Genomic DNA, 23,226 nt, shown 5'->3' with positions numbered 1-23,226 from the left:
GATCTTATGTGAATGTTCTCAAATACTATTTATGCATTTTCATTTCGTTATTGGTCTTTCTATAAAAATCAGGAAGAATTACTCTCCACTTTACCGTCAGATGTTATATGTTGATTAGATCCGATGGATGAGTAACTTAGAAAATAGATAAGATGTTGTTGAAAGGTAAGATGACACACTGGTGTACTAGCTGCTAAGAGAAAGCGGAATTGCCATGTATGCGGTCATGACAATTGTTATGTAAGTGGAGATGTCATGTTCATTTGAGTTTCGAACATTTCCAATTCCGCGTTCAGCAGTAGATGCTACAGCAGCTAGTAGATGCTAATAATGTCTTTACTAATTATTCTTACCATGGAATACATGTACAGAAATTATTTTTGTGTTTTCCAGTGCAAGTTTTGGATAATTTGTTGAGTGAGCCGGGGACAAGAAGGGGCTCCGACACAGTGTGGGTGCCCCAGGATAAGAGTCAGGAGGAGCGTCCCTTCCGCTGTGACCAGTGCCCCAAGAGTTACTTACGCAACTCGCATCTGAAGCGGCACAAGAAGTACGAATGCGGCGATAAGGATGCCCAGTTCCAGTGTCCTTTGTGTCCGAAACGCATGAAGCAGATGTCCAACCTCAGGCAGCATATCGCCACGCACAATGCAGTTGGCAGCGACCAAGTCTTGGTCAATAGTTTTTTAAACAAACAACCTATTTAAAATGTTACATCTATTTTCGCTTGAAACCCTCTTGTAGGGTTTGAGAAGTCTTATTCTATTCATTCGATGTATTGGCTTTCTGTGCAGGAAGGTTTGATGTCTTGAATAATATCTTGTATATCAGGTGCTGATTTATTCAACTATTTAATGATTGTTGGAAAATAATACCATAGTACCCTTTTAAAAACTTTTCAATATAAAATAACAAAATAGAAAACAGTTTCGAAAGCTTACTTTATTTTCAAGATTTTAAAATAAACTTTATTCAAATTCAATTAATTTTTCATCCAATTTAGTTTTATTTTATTCAATTTCATTTCAGTTTATTCAAAAAACTTGAAAATAAAGTAAACGTCCAAAACTGGTGGTTTTGTTTTTTATTTATTTTTTATATTATTATTATATATTAAAACGTTTTTAAAACGGTTCTTTGGATTATTTTCCAACAAACAAATTAAGTGGCCCTGAAGAAATTAAGTTTTTCGAAAAATGTAATAATTCATTTATTTCCTAGTTTCTACACAGTACAGAGGGGTTGAATGCCCTGAATATTCATAACAATAACTTCAGGGCATGCTACTAATGTCCTTGTCTTTATGTAGTGCTTGACATCTACACAAGCACTTCATTTGATATGCACTATGTTGACACTTACTGCAAACGGGTTGGAAATCTTGAATAATTCGTTGTAGATCGGGGGCAGATTAGTTTATTTTGAGAGATTTGTATATACTATTAATATATATTTATTTTTTTCTATTTAATCATTTGAACTTGAAAATGGCCAAATGCCGAAATGTTTTAAATAGAAGGGTACTTTATGTTTTTAATGATTATTTGAATATATTGATTGCAGAGGGGTTGTAGATTGGACACAGATTATTATTCATTCATATTAAGCCTAATACAATTCATTATTCCAAATAGGTTTGAATTATAGAATGTATTGTACATATAAAATTGACTTCTACAGTAGAATGTAATGTGTTGCTGTTAATTTTAAGCTAGGCTTTGTTGAGACATCTGAGTGACCTGTGTGAGGTGACTCAGGTAATACTTTTACTAATTATTCTACAGATACACTTATCATCTAAAAGTCATCTCCATTTTTCAAAATTTCATCACCCATTAATGATATATTCAAATAATCATTATCTTCAAATAATCATTAAAAACATAAAGTACCCTTCTATTTAAAACATTTCAAACAAAAAGTTTCGGCATTAGGCCATTTTCAAGTTCAAATGATTAAATAGAAAAAATAGTAGTATTATTAATACTACTATTAACGAGTATACTATTACTATTCTAAATCTGCTTTATTGAGAACTAACTTCAAGTTTGAAGCTGATATAATAAGTGATATATAAAGTTTTTTAACCAGATCACTCCCGTGTTATCGGATGGGCACGTTAAACTGTCGGTCCCGGCTGAAGTATGACAGTCGTAAGGCCCATTGACGGCTTAAATTATATATTCAGGCGGTGGGACCTTCCCGCAAGGGACTCCCCACCAACAAAAGCCATACGAATTTACTTTTTTAATAAGTGACTATCAAATATTACTTTCTCAATATGCCTATTATTTTCTTCATACTGTTGATGCCTTTAATAGTGGACTATCTAGGGTACTGTGAGCCTGCTTCAGCTGGAATAGATTTCTTTGGTGTGTCTGCTATTGCTTTTAAGAGTGCCGTCATGTAGCTGGGTGGCATGCCCTTTTTTGTGGTATCCTTAGTGCATTGACATACCGTTGTTCTCTTGCATCATGCTTCTGCATGTTTTTTGCTTGGCTGGTCGATTTGCTTTGTATGTTCTGATGTGTACTTCAAGCTTTTTTCTCTCTCCATATTATTGTTCTACTTATTACATATTTCTTATTTGATCCCTATTCATTTGTAGCTGTACAATATCACTTTGTTCTGCGTTCATGTCTTGTTACTTGCTGCTTTATTTTTTTTTCAGTTTCACTTTTTTTATTTGAAATTTAACTATTTCTCATACATATTATTTTATTCTGTTTTATTGTACTTATATTGTTGCGCTTCTTGCTGTTGAATTACAGTCTTTCTATTATCTCACTATCGGTTTGTTATTGCTTTTAATTGTTGAATTTCTGCTGCTAACTTATATTGTTTGTTTATCACTTCTATATATTTATTAGTAGTTCTGTGAACAGTAAACCTCACGCAGTATTCTCATCCACCAGTACCAGATGTCAACAGTTTTAAATGTTAACAAACTCAGTTCACGTTTGAATTTGTATTCCATATGATATAATTCATCCAATTCCGTGATGATCTTTCTATCTGATGAAAATTAATTTTTTAGAATCAAAAATATTATAATTTCTCCAGCATTATTTAGTTCATTATTTTTTTATTTTTATTCACCTATTAAATTAGTTTTTTCGAATGTGAGAATATTGATATTGATGGGCACGCATAATAATACCATGACTGCAAAACAAAATATTGAAACCAAAGACCTTGAAGCTGCGATTAGACCAAATTTATTAAAAAAATGTTAATAACTCAATCCTTTTAGATTATATTAGATTGAACATAACTTATCATACACATGATGAACATATGTGTTTATCAACTTCCGTTCAATCTAATAGAATCTATAAGGATTAAGTTATAACCATTTTGTTAATAACTTTGGTGTAAACGCCAATATGTTTATGTTTATTTGGTTATATGTTTATAATTTCTCTCAGCACTTTTTTTGTTGATTTCAATTTTCAACGCTATTATTATACGATTATACTCAACGTTATTATTGTATTGAATTTTATTCTCGAATATTTGAAAGATTACTGAATGTATTATTATCTGAAATTTTTGGATGGATATTGTAAGCTGTTTTTAATGCTTTGTTTTTTGGTTGTTTTATTTGATTTGATTTAATTTAGTGATTTAGGACTATACTGTGTATAAATTCTGAATTATTTTATGTGTTTTTAAATGTATCAATTTTGAAACTAATTGTTAGTATATAAAAGGTTTTCGGCAAAGTTGAGCTGTTGTGTGCTATTCATTCTATTACCCAGTTTTTTCCTTGATGTTAACTAGCACTCTATATCATCTGCTATGAATGGTTGGCGATTTCTCAATACAGTGCATCTCAAGTCAAATAATAACTAGTGAAGATGAAATATATGTATGTTCATCCATGGAATCAAATTGTATAATATGTTATTCTCAAATCCAACTCTGACATAAGTCCTGTGTACGCCACGTCGATTCAGATTACGACGACGGAATAGAGAGAATTTTTAAGCCGTTGTTAAATGTTTGAACCGTAGCAGTCGCCGTCATGCGAATCGCAGTGGTGTCGTCCACTGTGCACAAATATTCATCTCATCTGATGCTTTTTCCAATACTCAAAAAACTTTGTGTCCTCATAAATTAGAATACAGTACGTTCAAAAAGATCCATTATAATTTTTCAATTTTTTTTGTTATGCTCTTGAATTCCAATGACATTTCAACACAAAACTGTTTCACAAAGAGCTCTTTACTTTGGTCAGGTTTTTGAATTGCAATATTAATATACCAATAATTATAATAATTGTGTTCAGAGGACCCAATCATTGAAACCCCTTCGCATATAATTACTTTTTTCAAATAACAAGATCTGAAAAAAGTCAATATAGGTGCAGTACTTGAGAATATGAGACAGAACTATACCCCGTTGATACTTAGGCTACATTATTCGTCTCAGTCTTTTTTTTGTAATGTAGGGAAATAACACTTATATGATAATAGTGAATGTTATTGAGACAACGTTAACAAAAGGAATAAGAAATAATTTATTAATTATTAAACAATAAATTGAATATATTCACAATCAAACAAGATTACTAGCTTTTGATTTATCATTTACAATATACGACAAATTTACAAACTAATAGATAGGACAACTCGCTTGCTGTCTATGGTCGCTCAAAAATAAAACTGTAATAAATGTTTTTTTGGGGGTGGGCTTAACTGAAACAATTTCCATTATCCATTATTTAACTATTATCTATTATTTTTCACCTTACATTAGATCTCGGGTCCTTTGGTCTGCAGTCCAGATTTTGGAATTGGTCACCTGCGACGTTAGAAAACAATCAATTATAACTTTCTCAAATGAATGTTAAAAACTCCACCTCTCTATACAAAATCCTTAATCCCGAAAAATGCAATGTAATTGCAAGATAAAGGTAAGAAATCTTGTATGCAAGATTCTTTATCTTGTATGCAAGATAAAGGTAATTTCAGGTATGCCTCGAACAATCAATCAATCACCTGTTTGACGGATAATGGACCTCGAATAGAAAACTCAAAAACTATATAAATGTGACTCACACCAGGATTTTGATTTGCAGACCATAAGCCAACTCACTCTAGTTTGTATGATGCATGGAGTTGAATCATAATACAGCCTTTATCAGACGTGATGAAAGACACGTTTGATCTCACGCGTTGGAAACTACATCGCTTTCCTATTATGCCAATAATTAATTCCACGACTATAATTTCCAACTCTCAATATAATATTCAAAAATTAAATTCAAGAAAAATCACAACATGATTCATGTCATGTACGGCACTATATCCTGAAAATACGGTCGTGTCGGTCAGTTCCCTAGAAATCCATCAAACTAAAAAATTATTATTCTCAAATAATAGTAATCTTATTATTCTCAATAGCGAATTATTATAAAAACAGAAACTCTTGATCATTGCAGAGGCGGATCCAAAGGCCATTTATTGTTCTTATCAGTTCAAACGATGAGTTGAAACCTATCAAGAATATTATGTTACATTTTCAGTGAAAACCCCTGCTCTCAATAGTTATTTTTCTGTTGCTGCTTCTCCTCCTTGTTGGATTTTAGTTGCTTCCTTTTCTTCTTTGTCCTCCTCTCCACCTCATTCTTCCTCCTCTCTCACTCCTTACCCTTCCACCTCGTTATCTCCCTCCTAATATCCATCTTTCTCTTCTAATTCATCCTTATTTTTTCCTCTTCAACCTCCTCGCTCTGATCTTTCTCACTCATTGAGTCAAAACTCCTGCTCCTCTCTCTCCTTCTCCTCAATTCATCCTCCTTCTACTTAGCATACTCCTTTTTCTCTTATATATTGTTATCCTCCTTATTCTAATTACCCTGCTCTCCCCTTCGTGATTCATCTCTTTTCTATTATACATTTCCCAACTTCTTTACCACTCCTTCCCTTTTCATCCCTTTTCCATCATCCCCTCTTCCTCGTCCTTCACCACTATTCCTCTTCCTCTTCTTACATCCTCTTCCTCTTTATCTTAGCATCCTTTTCCAACGCTTTCAATCATTCCTTTCCTTCTCCATCTCCTCCTCCTCCTCCTTCTCCTTATCCTCCTCCTCCTCCTCCTCCTCTTCCTCCTCCTCCCACTCCCCTCCTCCCCCTCCTCCTTCTCTTACTACCTCCCTCCCTCCCAATCACACTCCCCCCCTGATCATTCTCATACTACTCGTTTCTTCCTCTCCCTCCTATTCCTCCTTCTCCTTCTACTTCTCGTCTTTCTCCCCGTCATCCTCTTCTTCATCCTCCTCCTCCTTCCTTCACCCCCCCCCTCTACCTCCTCCTCTTCCTCCAACATCACGTCCACCATCACTACTCCATCCTCCTAATACTTTGAATCCTCTCTCATCTCTTTGTAATTGATGAATAATTATAAACTAATAGAGAATGTCTCACTTCACAGGTGCTGTGATGGCCGAATCGCGTCCATTGACGCCGCATGCCACCAGTGGTGTGGCAAATCAGAATGAGTCGATGTACACATGTGTCAAGTGTCAGCGACAATACCTGCACAAGGGCACACTCAAGAGGCACCAGATGTACGAGTGTGGCAAGGATCCCTCCTTCTCCTGTCTCTACTGCGACCACAAGTGCAAGCAGAAGTCCAATCTCATACAACATATGGCTCAAAGACATGCCGATCAGTTCATCTTCACCAAAAACAATTCATTCATATGAATTCCAAGCATTTTGAATTTGATGTTTTCATCTTCTTCTCCACCAGATACTCCCTTTACTTATCCTGTTACTCATTTACATTCTCTTCTCTTTCATCCTTCTCATATTCCTCTCATCCTCTTCATCTTCTTCATTAAACTTCCTCTTACACCTCCAAATTTTCGTTCTTCTTCTATTTCCTCCTCCCTTCCGTCCTCCTCCTTTACCTCCTCTTTCTCCTCCTTATCATTCTCTTGATTATCATCCTCCTCATCTTCCTCCTCCCCCTTATCCTCCTCTTCATCACCCTACTCCTCCTTCTCCTATTCTTCACCTCCATCGTCCTATGCCTTTTTGTCCTCCTACATCCACTTTTTTCTCCTCTCACTCCTTCTCCTCATTCACCTCCTCTAACTCTCTTCCTCATTTTATTCCTCCTCATCTTACACCTCCTCCACATTCTCGTCGACGTCTTCCTCATCCTTCCGCTCCTTCTTTTCCCGTTTCTTCTTCTCAAACTTCTCCTTCTCCTATCACCCCTCCTTCTGATTGATTACTGAGTACACTAAGGACTCTCATTCATGGATGAACATTATGAGACAGTTTGCAGATCTCTCGATTGATGAAATTTTCAGTTTTGAATATTGTGTGATGTCTTTGAAGTTCACCAATAATTGTGAATGAATTTAGTGTGCTGAGACTGAATCCCATTAATAATTCGATGAGGACAATTTATGAGATTAAACTCTAAGCTTCAACTGAACTTTAATTATATTTATTTAATATGTAATTTGTATCAGAACAAACGAATTGTACTGATAACGTGAAGTAAATTTTATAGTTGTTGAAGGATGTTGTTGACTATCATGTTATTTGCATTAATATTATTCCAATAAACCAAATGTACAACCATTATTTATCTGTTAATTCATTTTTTTCTATTTTTTCAGTTTATAATTAAATATTTATCATCTGTGTTGTAAAATTCCTAAAGTTTTCATTGATGCCAAATAAAAGAGTAAAGATTGACTGATTTTCCAAGTATAGCTTGTGAGTCCTTTCTTATTTTGGTTTTACCCACTTATTTAAAACCTTTTTATCTACAAAACGATTATAAGTTCTCAATTTTTGTTTGTCAAACCATAGGAATAACAGCTACTTCATAACCGTGTTTTAAATTTCAATTGGTGAGAATATTCTAAAGTCAAGCTTTGGTTTGGTTTTATTTCATTACAATAATTCTTATTGGAAATAAAGTTTTTTCCAAGCCAACATGATTCCCTTGTTTTAGACTTCTCAACATTAGTTTACATCAAATTTAAAATTACAATATTATTGAAGGTCTGACCTCAACAAGCAAATTCATGAACTTCTATGATGAATCTACTATCATGGTTTGGTTTCAATACTCCTGATTGGTCTTGAAAAAATTGAATCTTCTAAATTTATCAGTTTCTACATTTTTCCTGCGTCTCTTCAAAAGTATCGATGGAGCAGAAGGCTTCTGAAACTTATAATCCAAAGTGTTCAGAACATTACAATATTGACTAGGATAATCGGATCGCACCTAAAGCTTTAGGTTCGCGTGGTAGCCCGAGGTACTTTTTGTTTGAGACTATACGTCCCTGCTCTAGGTTGTATCATCGTATTACCCACGCACAAGTCTGGAGCTCAAGTTGGCATCAAACCCAGAAAACACTTATGTAAAGGTTCCACAATTTAACATTTGTTCTAAAACCAATAACTAAACTAATCACACTACCACACTTTCACCTCAGTAGAAGTTCACATTTTCTACTTCTAATAGACTTCACTTTCATATAAACTACTAACTACATTATGAAATACAAAACAAACCAATTAAAAAGCTGAATAATCCTAGTTCAATTAACCAATAATTCAATAACACTATTGGAAGTAGTAGTTTCCAATTAGTTGTAGACCGTATCCACTGACATGTTGTGTTGCTTTGCAGTTGCGACCGACTGGCGGCAAGCGCTGGCGTTCTGGACCAGCCGCAGTCTGATCAAAGAGTACAAGTGCAGCGCCTGCCACCGCAGCTACTGCCGCAAGGAGAGCTTGCGGCGCCACCTGACGTTCGAGTGCGGCAAGGAGCCGCAGTTCGAGTGCACCATCTGCGGCAAGCGATGCAAGCTGAAAAGCAACCTGCAGCAGCACGTGCGTCTGTGCCACAAGGACGCGCCGCTGCCTCTCACCATCGAAAAGCCCAACCAGTCATTGGCCTGATTGATTCTGCGTCGCTTTGTTCTTCCACTGGTCGAACAACTTGAACAGATGCTAGTTTTTGATGGGTTTCAGATTTTTTAAATCGCCATCATGATAACCAACCTCCGCCATGGAGAAGGTTCATGAATAAAGAAGAAGATTTGTAAGTTTGGGTAAGAAGCGGCTGCTCCGAGAAAGAGGAGTGTGTCTGTGAGGAATCTATGAGATTTTCCTTGATATGATTCATGAAATGACTCAAATCTTTGAATATTATTCATTATCTCAGACTTATATAACCATTTTCGGGTCTGGTTTATTAGGAAATGCTTGAAATTCTATCTTAGCGGATTGTCTATCTATGATAAATCTATAAGATTGTTAATGGGGTAATTGAAAACATCATTACTAGACTTTTTAAGAGGTTCAATGGCCTTTTAGAGTTTAATGTAATTCAGTTAGGTGCATCTCTAAAATTCCTAAATTATTACTTGTGTCATTTTCTTGATGATGATAAGTCAACATGCAAAATATTAACGTTTGATTTGTTTTGAGAATACACATTAAAATGAGCAACAGGAGCCCAAAGGAGCAATGGATATATTAAAAAGCGATGGATAGGTTCATCCAATATTAAAAAGCGTTGGATAGGTTCATCCAAATAATTGGAATACTCCTGACCATTAATGTTACTGGAATGTAATTTACATTGATTTGACTGGTGTTAAAGTTGATTTTTGTCAGAAAAGCTATTCCAGTAGAGGTGTAGAGTGAAATAATTGAAATGAATTTGAAATTTGTCAAGCGACAATGATTTGCCGAAAATAAAATATAAATAAAAAAATGATTTGCCATAAAATAAATGAATAAATTATATTATTATTATAAAAATTAAAATAAATAAAATAAGCCGGCCAGGATATCCGGGTGAACCCGATATACAGTATACAATGCTAATACTGCCTGGTCGTGGGTTTGAATCCCGCAACTAGAACGTTGAATCATCTCATTCCATTCCCCAAGGACAAGAACAGCCTAGTGGGCATCATCCACAATAAGAAATTGAAAATAAATGGAATAAAAAACCAAAATCATTATTGAAGACATTACTAGACAAATCTATTAAATACAGAAGAAATTTTACAAATAGATTTTGAAAAGACTGGATTAAAGAAGTGAAATTAAATTTTTGTATAATGGTAATTCATCATGATAATGTAATTTATTGTGAACTTAATACTACCAAGAGCAAAATCAAAATTTTGAAAGGCAGCTACTAGTTGAATCATTGAGAAGAATCAAGTAGTGATTCATGTACTAAATAATGTACTTGTGCAATAAATAATCGCATTGCCGAAAATTCAGTTGAGTGTGTCTCATAACTGAACATCTTATAGCGAATAGATAAGGAACAATAGGGTTCACTAATTAGCTAATCAGCAGCCTACTGGGACAATTTTTCTATTTATCACAATATTCCCATTCGTCTCTCATTGGCATTGAATAAGTACTCATCAGAAGTTTTCCTTGAAATCAAAATTAGAATTACTGATATTATAATAAATTGATGTCGCAAATGAATCTAGTCATAAATATCAAAATTTCGGACTCCAGCAATAACTACTCTAACTTCAATGGATATTTTGGGTATAAGGAAAAATTTCAAGAACTTGGAAAAAATCAGAATATAAATTAACATTATGGTGGGAATTATCTAATATGTTATAAGTTATGTTTTTGGAAAATGTTATTATTGGAAAACTTTTAATTGTTGAAAATATTTTTGTATTGTTTTGTTAGGAATATGTGTAAACTAATTATGTTGTTTCGTAAATGAGATTGTATTGTTGACAAATTGGAAAAAATGTTTTATGATAATATGAGTGAAGAAAATATTGTTTATTTCATAGCAACGAATTTTAATTTAAAAAATCTTTGATTATATTATAGGTAGTTGTTTATCCATCAGAATAAATATCTTCTTGAAGAAGCATATTCATTTGTAGCTTGAATCATTTTAAATTATTTTATTTTCAATCAATGTAACAAACTTTAAAATAGTGCATTATCTTTATCTTGTACATTCTATCTCAAGGAAACATTTCTTCAGAAAAATTTATTTCTATGAAGCGGTGCTTTTAAATTCTTCGTGTAATATATTTTTTTGTTTTCCAAAGATAGTTCTTTATCTTATACTATACTTATTACTTCTATAGACCCACTTATACTCATAGTAGATTAACATTTCTTGAGGTATTCATGATATACTGATTATTTCATCATTCATAGTCAGAATTATATTTCCAATGTTTTATATAATCTGAAAATAATATTGTAACTGTATTGTGTTTCATATTATATTTGTCTGTTGAATTTTCATAATATTTTTGATATTGCTGATTGTGTCATTTTGTGTGGCAATTTGTTATTTTAGTGCACTAAAATCTTGTTGATTTATGATTGCACTGTATTGCTATTCACAATATTGTTAAGCTGTTGTTAATATTATAGAAATTATTAGATTTATCAAGTGAAAATTTTAGAAGGTGAATATCTCAACTGAAAGGGAGAATGAACCTGAATGGAACATTTGAGAAATCTGAGATGAAAAATAAGGAATCGTCGTGATATTATTAGTTTGAGTCTCAGCAGATAATCAGATCATTCTATCATTTCTTTTTCTCACATAACTCTATTACTATAAATTTCATTTCATTGAACTGAAGAGATATTTTGTAGACCAGCACAATTATCTCATCTATTGATGCTTGTGAAAGAAAAGACTCACGATTTTATTAATCTCTTATTTATCAGTATTTTCATCCATTATCAAATGAATCACAATGTCAAATCTGGAGTCAGATTCAAACTAATGAATAAATTCACCTTAAAATTATTATATTTCAGTCATTAAAAATGAGAAGACTTAGAAAAGATATCATATTAATTTAGATCGGATCTTTGCTAACGTATCTATTCAAATCCATTATGAATCGAATATTATGTATTTTGTGATAGAAAATGTGAGCTTTGCTCCAAATGCTAGTGATAACTCCAGCCATAGCTGAACTAGCATGCTTGCCATTAGAAACTCGTTCATAGAACTTATAAAAATAAATAGAATATTATAAGACCCAATTCATGATAATCAATAATCAAACCTTAAGAGAGTTGCTCTTATTTAATTATCAAACCTTGAAGAAGTTGCTCTTATTAGTTGAATATAACTGTTATTGTTGATGAAGTTAACAAATTTTATTATGTGCATGTTGTGTTTGTGTAATTATTTAGAAAATCAATTATTATATTGTGTACATAAAATAGTATATTTTAGTAGATGGATGTAAGTGCCATATTTTTGTACGATTAAGTATAGTTTGTGATTGATAATATTTAATGAAATTAGCAGTTAAGATGGAACACTTCAAGTGTATGCCTCCATAGTATATATTATGTACAGAATATTTATATAATGAATGGATAATCAAATATTGTATATGATATTTTAATGAAAAAAGTTGTTCTATAAATATTAAAGTTTCATTTTATGATTTGAGAAACAGAAAGACTACTAGAATATTGTGTATTCAGTTTTCTTTCCAATGATAAGCAATAAAATTAATTAATAGGGTGTTGATATTTCTATTTTTTTACTTTTTAATGATGGTTGTGGATTCACAATTATTTATTCCATTTTATAAATATTAACTTTCTTATCCAACATCCGCAGATAACTCAATTCACCACAATAAAAAACTTTAAAAGCTCTTACAGTAAAGCTACCAAGTTATTAAGCTTCAGTATATATTTATCCTAGACCATTCGTTTTCAACGTGGATTAAGAATTATTTCAATCATTTGATAATAAGACTCATTCTAATATAGACTTTTTTAAGAAGAGGATAATGTTTGTTAGATATTACTCTATACACCTTTCTGACTTGGATATTTTTCACTTTCTTATTTATTTGAAGTATGATACAAGTTTATCAAAATAGGATGATTCGAGAAAGGGTGATAATTAAGCTACATTACCGTAGACTATTGTATAGAATAGTTCAGTCTGAGTATAGCATAACAATTGCAGTTAAATAAATAGCTGTATATCTCTGCAAGTTTAAAGACTAACATGAAATATATTTTTTATTCATTCAATAAAACAAAACATCTCAATTATGTGTAGGTTTCTAGTGTAATGTGATAAAATAAAGCTATTTATCTAGATAAGAGCTATTTTTATTGAAAAATGTTGTGTATGACGTACGTTTATGTTTTGAGAGGAATGGTTGGTTATTAAATATAATATGTTATAACATTTTCTTGTTTTAAGTCTGCGCTTATTTTTAAAAATTACTCTACTACAACTAGAGGCATCCATGGAACTGAAGTGAGAGCTCAGTTTTCAATTGTAAAGTATCTGAATTTTTTACTGCAACGTTAAACTGGTTTTGAATTTTCCTGATAGTATCAATCCTGATAGTAACAGACTCAATAAAATCATCAGTCAGGGTTTAGATGATGAAAGTTACCATTCTTGGATCCCTATCTGAGAAAATATTCATACCGCAGAAACAGCGGTAGGACTAGAAAGCCCTGCTTACCAATGATTTTATCACTATACTTATCTGAGAAGAAGAAGAGTTTTACCCTGACTTGAAGACTTGAAAAATTGAAATGCCACCATTTTTTTCCTGAAGAATGTTTTTAACAATTTGTTGATAATTAACTAGTAGCATCGTCAAATAGGCCCAATCCATAAATAAATTTATTTGTGCATAATGAAGGTGATTCCATAAAATACATTAATTCTAAATAGAAAGGCTTTCATACTAAATAAGAGACAATCACTTATCAAAATCACTTGACCAGTTGTCTACATTGCGAATAAATAAATGAATAAATTAAAATAGGTTTTCTAGAGGTTGATGATAATTCCAAATTTCTTTCAATAACGAGAAACTAGAAAGTAATTTGGACTGTTGCACGCTCATCAATCTACGAATTTCCTCATTAAAGTTCATTAGAGATTGATTGATAATGGTGTAGCAAAATTCATCCACTAGGAATTACCTCCACCTTTTTACAATTCTTAATCTCTTCTATACTGTTTACTATATGGTAGTAAATTTAGTTTACTATATTAAATAAAACACATACATTTTCCCCATTTTAACCAATGCTGACAGATGTAAGTGAATGAGATTGATAATTGCCGTCTTTACACTTATCAAATTGTCCTGTGATTGGCTGAGAATCAGTTGTTGGTGAGATTTGGCCAATCAGATGACAATTTATTCTGATTATTGGTCGATAACCAGTAAGTGTGAGAACTGTTAATGATGTAACAAACCTTGTCACAACTAAGGAAATTAGTTTCGGTTGTTACACCATTACCAATCTCTTTTGAGGCAAACTTGAAATAATGAACAATCTACTGATACCAGTTTCTGTTTGCAGATTGGCTGCTGGCGTTGAAACATGGCACTTCAAACAGGTTTGCCCTGGATCATCACTCGATACTAGACTCTGACCATGTGACTGCCACAAAGTGTGACTTTGACCATTTGACTGCAACAAAGTGTGACTCTAACCACATTACTGCTACAAAGTGTGACTTCTACCACCTGACTGCTATAAAGTGTTACCCATACTACGTGACTGCTACAAAGTGTGACTTTGACCATTTGACTGCAAGAAAGTGTGACTCTAACCACATTACTGCTACAAAGTGTGACTTTTACCACCTGACTGCTATAAAGTGTTACCCATACCACGTGACAGCTACAAAGTGTGACTTTGACCATTTGACTGCAACAAAGTGTGACTCGGATCATTTAGCTGAGGGCTAAACCGCCACCCAGCAATGTGGCCTCAATGAACACCTGCACAGGCATTAGGCCACTACCTCCGTAAACAAAGCAATAGTGCATGACAGGTGGTTGATGGTAACGTCAGCACAGGTAGGGCTCCTACACCAATAAAAACACAAGCTGATATAGATCAGCTGAAATCAACAAATTTTTATTGGTGTAGGAGCCCTACCTGTGCTGACGTCACCAGAATGCAATATGGCTTCGTTTACGAAGGCCCACAGGACAAGAGCTTGGTTCGCCTGTGTCTATTGGACCACAGGTGTCAGCTTCAGTTCAAACTGCGCAAACATATTGTGTTGAGGCATAGCGAGAGCAGCTGCATGATGGCAAGGGAATTAGAGGTGTGCTGGAAAGGAGTGTTTATGTGTGTCTTCAAGAAGTCGCATGTTTCAAGGTCGTCATTGGTGACAGAGAAGTGATAAGGTGAACAAGTAAGAGGTGAAGGAGGAGGAGGAGAAGAGTATATTGGAATAATCCTCCTATTGGAAGAGTATATTGGAGGAGGAGGAGCTCGGACTGGACAAGAGGAGAAACTATGAAAAAGGAGGTCATAGGTGAAGAAAATTAAAAAAAGAATACGCAAAAAATAAATGAAGATTTTTACCTAACTAAAATTGCTTATTCATATTTTCAAATGTTCTCTTCAATTAGACCCACATCACATTAAATTATACAATATTATCATTTTCTGTTTAGTTTATTGTAAGATTGCACATTAATCAAGACAAACCTTTTGTTGCATATACCAGGCTCTACAATAATACAATTACAATGCTTAATATTACGTTCTCTTTTGAAATCGGTGGAAAAGCCTTCCTATCTTTTTTTTTAATCTATTATTTTATTATTATTATATTTTTTACAAGAAGCACTGAATGGGAGAAAAATCTGTTTTTTATTTTCCCATTTTATCTAAAATAAACTATGATTTTTGTGATTCAGTGACATATTTTAGAAAATAAATAAAAATATAAATCTGAGTACCTTTTTAAATTATTTTGTTTCAAAATAATGATACATGTTTTGAAAATAACTCTCAAAAAATTATTTTAATAAAACATTGAAGTAAATTCAATTGCATTCTTGATAAGATTGTCACTTATCAAGAGTCATGTTTTTTTTCGGAAATATACCAATTATTGTCAATTAATAATATTAGTTGATTAGCCCAATTATTAATATATTTCAGATTTCTCATAGGAGTTGCTTATAATATTTGTTATCATAATTATATTCTTCCAATTTAGTGCCTTGAATTGTGTTGTCAGAGGATAAACAGAACTTAAATTTGTTGTTTTCTTGGAAAAGTTTTATGAGGTGCCCATATTGGTACTTTGAAAATGTTAATTGTATTTTTGTAATTATAACAATTCAAGAAGAATCTTTCTCAAGTCATTACTATCCTCTCCAGCTTGATAACTGAATGCTTGTGATGCTTCTTATTTTTGCTTGTACATTTTATCACTGAATGATTCATGTTTGAGAATACTTTCATAAGGAGGAGGCTGATGGAAATAATGTTTTGTCCAAAATTGAATACACAGTAGTCAATTTCCGGTGTATTTTTCACGTGGGTGAATCTTGTAAGTATATCATAATTCACTTGATGTTGTACAGTTAAATCTCAAATAGGCTACTAAGATTAAATAACAAAAAAAACATGTCTCACTTTCTGGCATCAACAAAAGAAACGTACTGTTAATTTTCACTCAATATAACTATTATCCTATCGTCATTATTCTGAAACTAGCTGGCCCGGCGAACTTCGTACCGACAAATAGTTTAATGCATCTCATGACAAACTTTAGCTGGATGCACACCTGAGGAGGTGCGATTTGGCATTTTATTTATATAGATAATTTTCCAACTGCAAAATAAATAATTTACTAAAAATCAATTAATTCTGAACACCGAAGACAGCACAATTATTCGAAACAAAGCAATGTCTTAAGAGCATGTAATTCTTCAACCTGAGACCGCACTGCTGGATGGTTACACACAGAACAATCATTTTGTTTTTAGTCGGGGCGTTTAGAATAAAATATGGGCGGTTATGGAGCATCCCATTTGAGGCTCGATTTTTATTTATATGAATGTTATCAATCATATCACTCTAATAAATTCCATAATATTGTACTCAATTTTGTTATCAATCATATCACTCTAATAAATTCCATAATATTGTACTCAATTTTATCTCCAGGGAGTTTTGGTGTGGGTAGCAGCTAAATGTGGCTTTAATGTTTCTAATTTTGGGGTGTATTTCCTGTTTCATCACACACCATAAAATCATTAATATACAAGAAAGGCTGCCTTACACTAGATGTCAATACAATATATTGCACTAGAGACTGGGCAAAAAGCTATGAATACAAGAATTATTTATTGATAAACTAATAAAATACCACAACACATTTTTAAACATTCTCTCTCATAAAAAAATGATAAGGAACATAGGCTAATATTAATCTTGATTATCATCATTCTAGTGTATGGGAGCCTTCCTCCTTCACTTGTAACATTCTATTGTATGGTAGCCTTCATTCTTCACTTGTAAGTTCGTTAATTATTTCAAGATTTATATGAAACAGGCCCCTCGGCACATGGTTTGTTGTCAATCTTCCACTGTAGATAGAATCACAATGCTATGTTGGTGTTTGCACTTTTGGTGATGTGAAACTTTTGTTATCCTATAATAGCTGTACATAGCTTTGTTAAGACTGTTACGTTCTAATAACAAATATTAAGACTAGCTCTTTGTTTGCAACTTTGTATTTTCTGCATAATTATCAATCTCTTGGAGCTCACCTTCTAGCTTCTATATCATCTGCGAAAACTGACACTCATCCCGTGTTACAGGTTTCTGGGTGAACTACACACATCCAGCCTTCCCTGGCTACTCGGAAGAGGCCGAATCAGAAGACCAGAAACCAGCTGATTACAAATTCAAGCCAGTGAAGAGGCAGTCGAGGAGATCCGACAAGGATGCGCTCTTCCAGTGCAACACCTGTCACAAAGCCTATGTGCGGAAACAGCATCTGCAGCGACATCAGAAGTATGAATGTGGCAAGCAGCCGCAGTTTGCATGTCCCTTTTGCGGCAAGCGGTCCTTCCACAAATGCAACCTGCAGCAGCACATCTACACCACTCATCTGATGAGAGTGACTGCGTCTGCTGGGGCTGTACTACCGCCCATCTGAGCCTGGCTTCTTACTTCCTATTTTCTTATGTAATCGTCTCAAAATGTCCTGACGATGTTCCTTCATCTGATCTGCCTCAAATGTCACCAGGAACAATTTTTTTGTAATGTTAAGAGAGGAGTTTCAGCAACTGTCACGTTTTTCACAGGTTCTATTCCAGTAAGACATTTGTAAGAAGAACTTATGTAGAATAATTTCATGATGAAAGCACTTCTACAGAAGTATTCCCTTTAAAAAAGGCGTTTGAAGGATTAATTTATATTGAAAGAGGGTCTTCACTAACAGTTTATGTTGAGCTGCAAGAAGATTTATCAGAACTGATAATAACTTGAATTTAATGTTGGATGTTTAAATTCTAAAATGAAAGAATGTTAAATGGTTGTCTATTCTACTGAAACAGTTTTATCGGTTTACGTGGAATAGCAAACATATTGTCCTCTGATTACTTATGGAACAATTCTTAAACATCTCTGACAATTGTTCAATTTAATAAATAGTTAGGTCCACTAAAGTTTGGGAAAAATTCTGCTGAAACACGAACTCATTGGTAGAATCTGTGCTAAAAAATAATTTGTTGAACCTCTGCAATAGAACTTTGTAGAAACAGATTGAGCAGAAAATATCTTCTGTAGAAATATTATTTGTTGAAATAATTGCTGCAGAAGCAATTTTTTCAATTGATTCTCTAGGAACAATCCACTTGAAACATCTATGTTGGAACATCCACTGATGAAAAACTGTTTTTGACTTTCAAATCTAAGAAAGTCAAAACATGGGCATTCACTTACTTGCCCCACTAGTCGAATTTCTAAATGTTTTGGTATTCAATCATAATTAAATACATTTGTCTTCCCAGAGTCAAAGAACCATGTTTCAGTGTATTAACTGTTGTGTGTATGTATAGCAAGCTTAAGTTTTATGTTTTTAGTTTTAACCATTCTTGTACATTAGTCATCATCCATCCAACGAAATGAATCTACAACGACTTGATGAATAATATTGCTCTACCAAATTAGCTGCCAAAGCTCAATAGTAAGAAATATATTACCTCAGTAGACTGTTAAGATTGAACACATTCTTATAAATCCTTCCATTATCTCTGTCTTTGAATATTCGAAAAAAAACGAAAAAATGTCATTATAATCAGTTAATCTTCCTAAAAATCGGTATTTGTTTTTCAAAAGTTTGTTTAAACCAAACATATTTATTGTTTAGAAACTTGAATTTATACACAAGGAGGATCCACTAATTCAATATTATCAACTAGAAGTTGACTATATTCAATTTTGTAATCTATCTCCATGTTAGATTTTAAAATGTAACATGTACAAAATGTTACATTTTTAAAATGTAACATCCTTTACATTTTGAAATATTGTATGTTCAAAATTCAGCAGGTCCCAATTTTTCAAGTAGGTCAATCCAGGTGATAAAATATGTTTTATCTCAAGTATTGATTGCTATTATTAAGATTTGTTAAATCATTGGCAATGATGAAATATATACTTAATATTCAATAAATTCCTATCTCAGTCTCCCTGATGTGTTGCAAGGCAAAATAAGTCACTACTTAATGTTGGTGTATGTACTGCAGATCAAGGTACCTAGAATATATTCTAGGTACATACATTGCTACAGATTGTTAGCTTACAATATTCTATGTTTTTCATACAAAAAATACTTGATCTACGGCAATCCAGTCACAAATCTTAAGACTTCTAACATACAAGTATTTTAGGCTATACGATTCCGATAGCCTCATTCATTTCATGTTACCCATTAACAGTGTAATAGTCATTCAAGTCATTTTGTCGTCAATTATTTGTTGATGTAAGAAAATATCATAATATCACGTACTCATTCATTTGATGAGTAGCGGTTCTAGTCGCTAAAATCCGCGAAATTGTCTAATTTTTCATGAAATAATTTTGTTTTATCATAGAACTGTATCAATGTGCTCAAAACGTTTCATTCAATTATAATCTAAAGAAATTAATCAGTTCATTATCGAGTATAAATACTTTCAAAGATAATTTTATCGAAGTAATTTAGCTTATTTTTCATCCTTCGTCATTTATTACCTGTCTTTATGGGGGTAATTTATCAGTATATACTTTGTCAGTACATACCTGTCTTTATCAGTATTATAGCCTACTTTGTATTGGAAAATTTAAGGACTTCAAGCAAAACATGATTGATAATTGTACGGAAATATTAAATCTCATTAATATTATTGTTGTTTCATTGTTGAATTGAAACAACACGGTTGAAAAGTATATTCCTACTAAAAATACAGTATTACACTTACAGTAAAGAATCCCATCCAAATAAATTGTCTACAAGTAGTCTGCTCTGAAAAATGTTTTTCTCTTTTAGTTTGAAAGATTCTACAAGCATAAACTCAAGTTTCAGTGTAAGATTTGGTCAACTAACCAAACAAAGTTTGATGTTATTGAATTTTATTGCTACAATGTATTCTAGAACACATAATCACAGTTTTAAATGTGTGTTTACCCTGTTTTTTTTTTTAAGAACTGTTACAATAATTTACAATGATATTATAATTGATTATTGAAATCAACTTGGAATCTATCTTGTAGAACATTATCAATTTTATTTTTATGCATTAAATTTATTAGAATTTCGTTTTATTGTATGTCACGTTTTAGGTTGTGGAAGATTGGTTAGTCTGTTGGTTTTGTATAATTTATAATCATTATCTATCTATTCATTTAGTTAGAAATTGTTAAAGTGTAGTAGGAAATGGTGTTGATTTGTTATTCTAGTTATCTGTGACTTTCACTTCATAAAAGTTATATTATTCACAATTGATTTGTTATAGGAAACGGTATTTGTAAATAAGAAACGGAATAGATTAATATATAACCCAATGAAAGGTATAATTCAGATTATTTATGGATAAATTAATTTTTGTACATACGAGCATATAATCTAACATATTGTTAATATATTTTACTATTATTGTTGTTGATGATATTTATTTTTTGTTGGTTATTGTTTAATTTTAAAATTTTATCAATAAAGACTAATTATAGCTATAATTAACTGAGACTGTAACAATTACCTCATCGAGTACGAATGATACTAAAACAAATAAATATAGATTGAGGAGAAATGAGCATGGCTTTTTTAATTCATTGTTGTGTTTGTCTTGTGTCTAAGAGATTTTAATAAATGTATATGACACATTGAAAAATAGTTTCTTTTTCTTATTTTAAATTAGATTCATTCAAAAACAATAGTGTATTTCCTGTATATTCCTTACTATGTTTGTAATTGATCATTGATGATCTTCAATGAATAAGAAAAAATAAGTTTATATATTTACTTATGATAGTGTAAATCTTGAAATGTAAAGAAATTGGAAAAATATTTGCAATGTAAGTCATTGTTTGACTTAATCCACGCCAAAGAGAAATAAGACAATAATTTTTAGGGTTTTGTCATTATTTTTATCGCTCTTTGATTACCGTACCTTGGTCTTTGGTTATTGTTTTCTATCCATTCAATTTCATTTTAAATAGCCACCTACATCGATAGGACGAAGGGCACGTCATAAATAAGTAATAACAATTTTTGAACATTCATCCACACACATTAATATCGGCCTTCAATTATAATATCACACCTCTATTGTTTTCAAAACTAGGGCCCAATTGCACAAAAGTCTGTTGAATTTTAATCATGATCAAATCCACAAAAACCAATCAGAGAATTTCATTTCGAAAAAAGGCTTCTCTGATTGGATGTCGTGACATTAATCACGATAAAAATTTAACAGGCTCTTGTGCAACCGAGCCTCAATGTTTACAGTAATGTTTTATTTTCAAGTTGTTGCAGATTGCAGAAAGGATGCGCCTTTTAATGGTCTGTTGTTTATGTTTTATTTCATTCTTTTCAGAATTTCCGTGAGAAAATCAATTTAATTTTGCAATTCCATCTGAATGATCATTTATTCCACCATTGTGAATCTTAGACCATTATAAACTGCAATGTGTGACTCAATAGTAGGTTACTCTTTTCAGCAAATTGTCAAATGGAATTTAATCTCAACATTATCTAGAGATCAATAATTAAGAATTATTAGAAATATTCAATTTCCACTATACTCTATTTGGTTACTATTCTCTCCACAGTATAGTCTACTACTTTATTATGAGTAGCTCTGATGACTTGTAGTTTTTCTCATCATTGTATCAATTTTATTATTAAGGCTTTCTCCTATTCTTCATTATACTAACATTGTTTTCTTGTTTCAGATGAGCTAAGATCAAAACTGAACAGCATAAAAAGTGAGCTGCAAAACATGGATAGTAAGTAGAATCACAAAATATCTACATTCATATGCTATTTGAAATGCATCCTGTTTATTAGTTAACAATCATGAGACACTATTCGACTTGATCTCCTTATCTTGTCAGGTTTATCTATTTGCACACTCTATTCTTTCTTATAAGATTTGTGCTGGATGCCTATAGAAGGCTTGAAACTGTCACAACCACTCATTCAATACAAATTTAATAAACAAGCCACTAGTTTGTGCTATTACACCATCAACAATCTACCGTATTTCAAAAGTTTAATAGAGATTCATAATTGTATAACAACACATATTTGTTCTTCCTCATTTTTTTCTATAGTCGGAGTGATAATATTCGCCTATTGCAGTACTATTATTAGCATATGGCTTTCAGTGGTGGGGAGACCCAAGGCTTCCACCTCGCCGTAAATAGTCCAAAGCTCCTTAATGGGAAACATTGGGAAACCGGACACTAAGGTTATAGTGAGCATAATACTTTAAATTTACACTTTTCACTTCGAAATAATGTTCTTTTCGATGTTAAACAGTCCAACCATATACAAAACAAAAAAACTACCAAGCCAAATTTAGAAAATATTAAATCTAAACAGTAAATAAAACTAATAAAAATAATATTGCAGTAACTTTTCATTATGCTCGACTTTACACAGAACTATCTCAAGTTCATTATCATGTTCTGTATCACATTCTGTGGACCATGTTATTTGATCAGGATTAATAATTGAAACAATAATCGCCCGGCCACATAGAGAGCGATCTGCGATCATATAGGTTTCATATCTATACCTAAGATGTGCGATCTAAATAAAGATATAGAAACCCATGGTATCACAGATCGCTCACTGTGTGGCCTCGAGAAGAATATCGCCATTCGATCTGAATTAACTCATCCAAGA

The 23,226-nt window shown here is 32.6% G+C and overlaps 2 protein-coding genes across 20 annotated transcripts in view; both read left to right on the top strand.

Annotated features, from left to right (window-relative positions):
• LOC111063080 (longitudinals lacking protein) overlaps positions 1-23,226 on the top strand; it is a 592,348-nt gene that overhangs the window by 420,145 nt on the left and 148,977 nt on the right. Inside the window, exon 5 of one of the 19 annotated variants that reach the window (XM_039428579.1) lies at positions 22,269-22,322. The exons of 14 other annotated variants lie outside the window; for them this stretch is intronic. In XM_039428579.1, the coding sequence (XP_039284513.1) occupies positions 22,269-22,322 (54 nt within the window). Of the gene's footprint in view, positions 1-393; positions 776-8,667; positions 11,970-17,647; positions 18,806-22,268; positions 22,323-23,226 lie in introns of those variants that run through there. 4 more of the 19 variants (XM_039428583.1, XM_039428600.1, XM_039428571.1 and 1 more) reach the window with 4 other exon arrangements.
• LOC111047462 (longitudinals lacking protein-like) lies at positions 539-8,640 on the top strand. Its single transcript, XM_039428613.1, has 2 exons — positions 539-674; positions 6,439-8,640. The coding sequence occupies exon 2, from the start codon at positions 6,447-6,449 to the stop codon at positions 6,711-6,713; it is 267 nt and encodes an 88-aa protein (XP_039284547.1). The 5' UTR covers positions 539-674; positions 6,439-6,446; the 3' UTR covers positions 6,714-8,640.

Source organism: Nilaparvata lugens, chromosome 5 (genome assembly GCF_014356525.2).
Source record: "Nilaparvata lugens isolate BPH chromosome 5, ASM1435652v1, whole genome shotgun sequence".
NCBI lineage: Eukaryota > Metazoa > Arthropoda > Insecta > Hemiptera > Delphacidae > Nilaparvata > Nilaparvata lugens.
The sequence above is the reverse complement of the archived record's forward strand: the minus strand, read 5'-3'. Positions and strand labels throughout refer to the sequence as shown.